At 33.8% G+C, this 6,134-nt stretch overlaps 1 protein-coding gene across 1 annotated transcript; it reads left to right on the forward strand.

Moving 5' to 3' along the window:
* LOC104720191 lies at window positions 3,237–4,600 on the forward strand. The gene has a single exon (XM_019230578.1). The coding sequence runs from the start codon at window positions 3,346–3,348 to the stop codon at window positions 4,390–4,392; it is 1,047 nt and encodes a 348-aa protein (XP_019086123.1). The 5' UTR covers window positions 3,237–3,345; the 3' UTR covers window positions 4,393–4,600.

The raw sequence follows: 6,134 nt of genomic DNA on the forward strand, positions 1-6,134 counted from the left end.
TTTTTTTTTTAAAGTGAATAGTTTTGGTTTTATGTTCAAGGGTTTATGTTATAGGATTTAAAATTTAGAATTAAAGCGTTTTGTACTTATTTGGTCTATGTTGTGTTATGGATAATATGCTATGGATAAAGATCTAACCAAATTTATGTATGTATATTTTGTATGAATAAACACAAGTAACTATCTATTAACAATACTGCAATTGATTATCCACTTATAATTGAACAAATGTTCAACGACTGATGGATACTGTATAATCTAAAAATTCATAAAAAATATAGCAATATGTATCTTAAAATGTAGAAAATATATAATCATAACATATTTTATATAAATAAATAGAAAATTTGTTTTATGATAACAAATAAATATATTTTACTTTGTTAAAGTGTTAACAACAAAAAAGNAAAATTCATAAAAAATATAGCAATATGTATCTTAAAATGTAGAAAATATATAATCATAACATATTTTATATAAATAAATAGAAAATTTGTTTTATGATAACAAATAAATATATTTTACTTTGTTAAAGTGTTAACAAAAAAGAAGAGAAAAAGAGAGAAAAGAAGGAGAAAAAGAGAGGTAAGTTGTTAGTAAGGACAAAAATGTAAAAGGAAAGTGGACACATAAGCAAAAAACTTGGGAAAGTATACCATGAGTGGAAAGTGGGTTTTTGTGACAGAACTCACACCCAGAATGAGTTTTCATGACATTTTCCCTATAATATATACTTTGGGACTAGTGTATTTATTTATAACTTGGCAAGGTTGACAAATAGGAAGGAAAAAAAGAACAAATAATTTAGGGACGACAAAAAAAAAAGACATAACAGAACAAAGGAATAAAACTATTTTGTGAATGTAGAAAAAATATCAACACTAATGATAAGATTCATTCATTAAAAACTCGTGCATGATTGGTCCACATACTTGTGTAAAATCATATTAAAAATTTAAAACAAAGTGTAATGTAAAAAATTAATTATAGACTTTCTCATGTTTGATCATTCATTCATTTTCTAGGTTCCCCCATACTATCGTAATTATTATTAATAATTTTCCAAATTAAACCACTTTACGAAACAATTTGACTATATTGTAATTGATCAATCAAAAGTCAAAACATTGAATTTGTCCTTTATTATTTGGAAACTAAACGAAGGGAAACTTGATACCAAAACAAATGTATATTACACACAAATATAGGATTAGCTTGCGTATACGTCTATGTTTTTAAAACCGGACGGGAAGGTGAACGTAAAATCTTTCGGGTCATTGAATCAACCAATGTGTATGTAGGTGGATTGATGGTTGTATCTCCAACTACAATCTACAATTAAACATACCTCTTGAGTACTCTTTTTTTGTTTTTGTTATAGTAAAACCCTTAAGTATGTGCTATTTTTTTCCATAAAATGCGGTGGAGGAATGTCGTTCGTTCATCAAATTAAAGTAATGATTGAAAAATCACATGATGGACAAATAATTATATAAATGTTGAAGTTTTTTGAAACTTTGATATCACCAACATCACAATGACATCATCATATTCTTATAAAAAAAAGTAATCAGTTATGTGTTTGTAAGAAAATAATAACTAAGACGAAAATGTAAGATGAAATGACTTTTGGGTTGAGAGGGTAATAATGATAACCGGAGAAGATTTTAAACATGGAAAAGGGTTATCATTATTATTCTATTAAAGATTAAAGATTTTATTAAAGATTTTTATTAAAGATTTTATTAAAGATTTTTATTCTTTGAATTTTATTAAAGATTTTATTAAAGATTTTTATTTTTTGTAACTTCGAATTTTATTAAAGATTTTTATTCTTTGTAAACCATGATAAGTTTAAAACTTACTTTTTGCTATTTTTCTCGGGAAAATTCACCAAGAAATCGAAATAATTATCAAGTTCCGAGGGGCTCCACGAATAAAAAGTCGAGTGGAATTTATATTCTCTCCATCTCATTCTTATGCCTCCCACCTATATGTAATTAATTTAACAGATAAACCTATATTTAGAATAAATTTGCTACAAGTCTTATCATGGAGTTGGTTTTTGATTAAAGAATTTGGCATTTTACATCTTAATATCTATAATTTGGGTTGTATAGCTTGTCCCTTGAAAAATGGAAAGTGTGATTCATACAGAGTATTATAAGTATATGCTTAAAAATCAAGTTTGGTGAGGAGAGTTAATGAGTTTGGTGGTATATACTATATAGATAGAGAGGATAGACATAAATACCCCTCGGATTTTAAACCGAACCGATATAACCGAACCGAACCGAACCGATATTTTTGGTGTTTGGTTTGGTTTCGGTTATGGCGGCTGAACCGATTGGTACAATTTTTTTTTCAAAAAACCGAAATATTTCGGTTATTTCGGTTCGGTTTTCGGTTAACCGATTTTTTTTTATTTTTTTATTAATTTTTTTAGGAAAAACTAATAAAACCGAAATTTATTCTAAAATAACCGAATTTACCCTAAAATAACCGAAATAACCGAAACCGAAAAAACCGAAATATTTGAAATAAAACCAAAAAACCCAAAATTATCTCTAAATAACCGAAAAATCCGATTTTTTCATGTTTTTAATCAAATTTTGATTAATTTCGGTTTTGAAATTTTAAAACCGAATTAACCGAGAAACCGAAATAACCAAATCGAAATATATTTCGGTTCAACTCGGTAAAATTTTCAGAACTCAAAAAAACCGAAAAACCAAAATAACCGAACCGAATTTACCGAAATAACCGAAGCCCTAGGCCTAGACATAAAGCTTTCTACTCTAGTCTAGTGTGTTGAAGAATTATTACTACTAATAGTCTAATATTTAAAATTTAAAAGCAAAGAAAATATTTTTGTTGCCAAAGGACAAACAAAAACCAATAGGAAATATGAACAAATTATATCATGTGTTAACACAAACTAAAACTAGATTATAGTTACAATTGTTGCATATGATCATCATGTGTTTTAAATCTAGAGATAAAATCACATTATTGTGTAATCAAAAAAAGTTTAAAAAGGAAATAAAGTTAAATGTCCACGTCGGTCTAATAAAATAAAATGTAAATGATCAATTAGAGATATTTTTCCAATTTTAACACAACAAAACAAGCAATCCAAAAAAAATAAAAAAGGAAAAAAAAATTAGGTACAAAATATTGCGTAATTAATGTACGAGTCTGCAAAAAATATATATGGGTGTCACACTTACACACACACCTGCTCATCATCTCTCTCTCTCTCTCTTTTAACATTCCATTAATTTATTATCTTCTTCTTCTTCAACCTTCCAAAGTCTCTCTCTCTTTCATTCTCTCCCTGGAACAATGGATAGTCCAACGAGCATACGTAGTATACCACCACCGGAGATTCTTTCTCCTTGTGGTAGCCAACGTCGTAGAAGCAGCTGCGACTCTAACCCACCTGAGTTCGAGTTCTGGCGTCTTACCAACTCTTCGTTTCCTCAACCTGACCACTCAGATCTCCTCTCCGCCGACGAGCTTTTCCACGACGGCGTTCTTTTACCTCTTCATCTTCTCTCTGTCAAATCTGAACTTCAATCCGACCCGAATATTTCGGAATGCGACCCGGATCCGTCTCCTTCTCCTGCTGCTTTGGTTAATACAGAGGAAAAACCGGAACTTGAATCCGGTTTGGGATCTGAACTGACCCGAGAGACGACAGTTTCGAAGCGGTGGAGAGATATATTCAGGAAGAGCGAAACCAAACCGCCGGGGAAGAAAGAGAAGGTGAAGGAGAGCAAGAAGGAGAAGAAGAAAACCGGGTCGGGTCCTGGTTCGGGTTCGGGTTCTGGAGCGGAGCTGAACATCAACATTTGGCCGTTCTCAAGAAGTAGATCCGCTGGGAACAACGTGACCCGACCCAGAATGTCGTTCGGAGCTCCGACGACCCGGAAAGTCAGCAGCGCGCCGTGTTCACGTAGCAACTCCACCGGTGAATCGAAGTCGAGGAAGTGGCCGAGTAGTCCCGGTCGTAACGGCGTGCATCTTGGTCGGAGCAGTCCGGTTTGGCAAGTCAGGCGTGGAGGTGGAGTAGGAGGAGGAGCTCCGGTTGGGAAATCGGTACCCGAACCGACGATGGGTCGGGTAGTGGGTAAAAGGGAAATTCCCGAGACGCGTAGGGGTAAAACGGTAATTGAGAGCAATAAAGCAAAAGTCTTGAACTTGAACGTGCCTATGTGCATTGGTTATCGGAGCCGGTTAAGCTGCAGAACCGACGAGAGTGGTGGTGGTGGTGGTAATAGTAACATCATTGGGAGTGACAACAATAATAACAGCAACGTCAATGCTAGTAATCCTAATCCTAATGGTTTATTTGGCTTTCGTAATCTCTTTGTTAAGAAAGTTTATTGAGTTTATTTTTGTTTATTTGTAATATACTAGTAATCTTGTAAAAGTGTTTCATTTTTATCGAAAGAGACCCTCTTAATATAGTCTCGAGGGTCCATTTTTATTGTTCTTAATTCCTGTTGCTACTTTTTGCTGTTTCGTACGATGTGTGTGTGGGATTCAGGTAGATTATCGTATTTGATTATAAATATATCATGTAAATTAAGATCTCGATGCTTTTTAATACTATTTTGTTAACTACTTTTTCTCCAAGTGCATGATGGGTTGGTTTCATGTAGACGTAATCTAAGGGTTTTTATAGATTGTATAAAAGGATCACAAGCTTTTTACTTTTGAAAGCTTCGAAAATTGCTTGGAGAGGTTTCACATCAAAATCTTCCAAGGTGGATGCATCTGAAAATATATTGTGAGTTACAAAAAATCTTGTAATCACAAAAACAGGATTCAGAAGATGTTTTCAAGGTTGAAAGAGTGCTGAGTTATTAGCTCAAGAATCTGTTCCTTCCAGGTTCTACAAGGTTCATTCATGGGTTTCTTTAAGAAATATGAAACAAATTGATTATTTGGGAGACAAGACAATGCAATTTGGGAGACAAGACAATGCAATTTGGGAGACAAGAGAATGCTCTTCAATAGATTTCATTGGTAGTCATGAGAATAACACACGTGATGTCTTTATTTTCAGTTACAAGACAGAGAAGATGGTGCCACAGCCACTCCCACACAATTGACTGTTCCTCAGTTAAACTCTCTAGTACTCGAAGGTTCTTTTACCAAGTTCCACACATACACTACAAGAAAATAGTCGATTTGCGATGGAAGAATACATCGCAAATCCCTCGCAAATAGACATCAACAAGGGATTTGCGAGATACACCAATTCCTCGCAAATCGCGTCTCGCAAATTGGTCAACATCGCAATTCCCTCGCAAATCTCACGCATATTGCGAGGGAATGTTTTTCTCGCAAACCACTCGCAATTTGCGAGGGACTACCTTCCTCGCGAATGTCACGCAGATTGCTAGGGATTTCTTATTTCGCAATTGTCACGCAATTTGCGAGGATTTTCGTCTCTAGCAAATACGTTGCAATATTGCCATAGTTCATCACTCACAAATTGTTGTGCATAATAAAAAAAATCAGAATTGATATTTAATATACTAGTACATAAATATTTTTTATTTGCTTGTTAATTCTAAAAAAATTCTAAATTCTAAAAATATTTTTAGAATCAGAATCGAGTATTAAATTCTAAAAAAAAAACATTGAAATTCGATAGATAAAATTCTAAATAATATAAACATAAATATTACAAAAAGTTAAGTGTTTTAATTGTCGACAAAAAAAACATAGATCAAAGGAACAAAGAAGAACATAGATCAAAAGGATGGAGAGAGAGATGTCACGTTTCTGGTCCCAGTTTGGCTACCAACTACCATTTCACCGGTGTTGCCATCTGGGTTGGTGCCCTCCGGATTGGTGGAAGCTGCTGGGTTGGTCGGGTTCCAGAACTTGGCTGCAAACTCAGGGTCTTTTTCTGCGAGGTAGTCGAAGTATGCATCGTAGCTATGCATTCTTTGAGCACTTTCTTGGATTTGAGTTGCTTGGGTTTGGATACACTCCTCAGCTGCAACAAGTTTCTGAGCCAATATAACCGGATCATTAGCTGGAGACGGATGTGGTGGACCGCTAGTGGAAGAGGACGCTTCAAACTGCAGAGAACCAACTCCAAAAATCCTGTTTTT

The sequence above is a fragment of the Camelina sativa genome, chromosome 10 (genome assembly GCF_000633955.1).
Source record: "Camelina sativa cultivar DH55 chromosome 10, Cs, whole genome shotgun sequence".
NCBI classification, from domain to species: Eukaryota; Viridiplantae; Streptophyta; class Magnoliopsida; order Brassicales; family Brassicaceae; genus Camelina; species Camelina sativa.

Coding starts and splice junctions, on each gene's coding strand:
- LOC104720191 (XM_019230578.1), top strand. CDS start 3,346: ATGGATAGTCCAACGAGCATACGTAGTATACCACCACCGGAGATTCTT.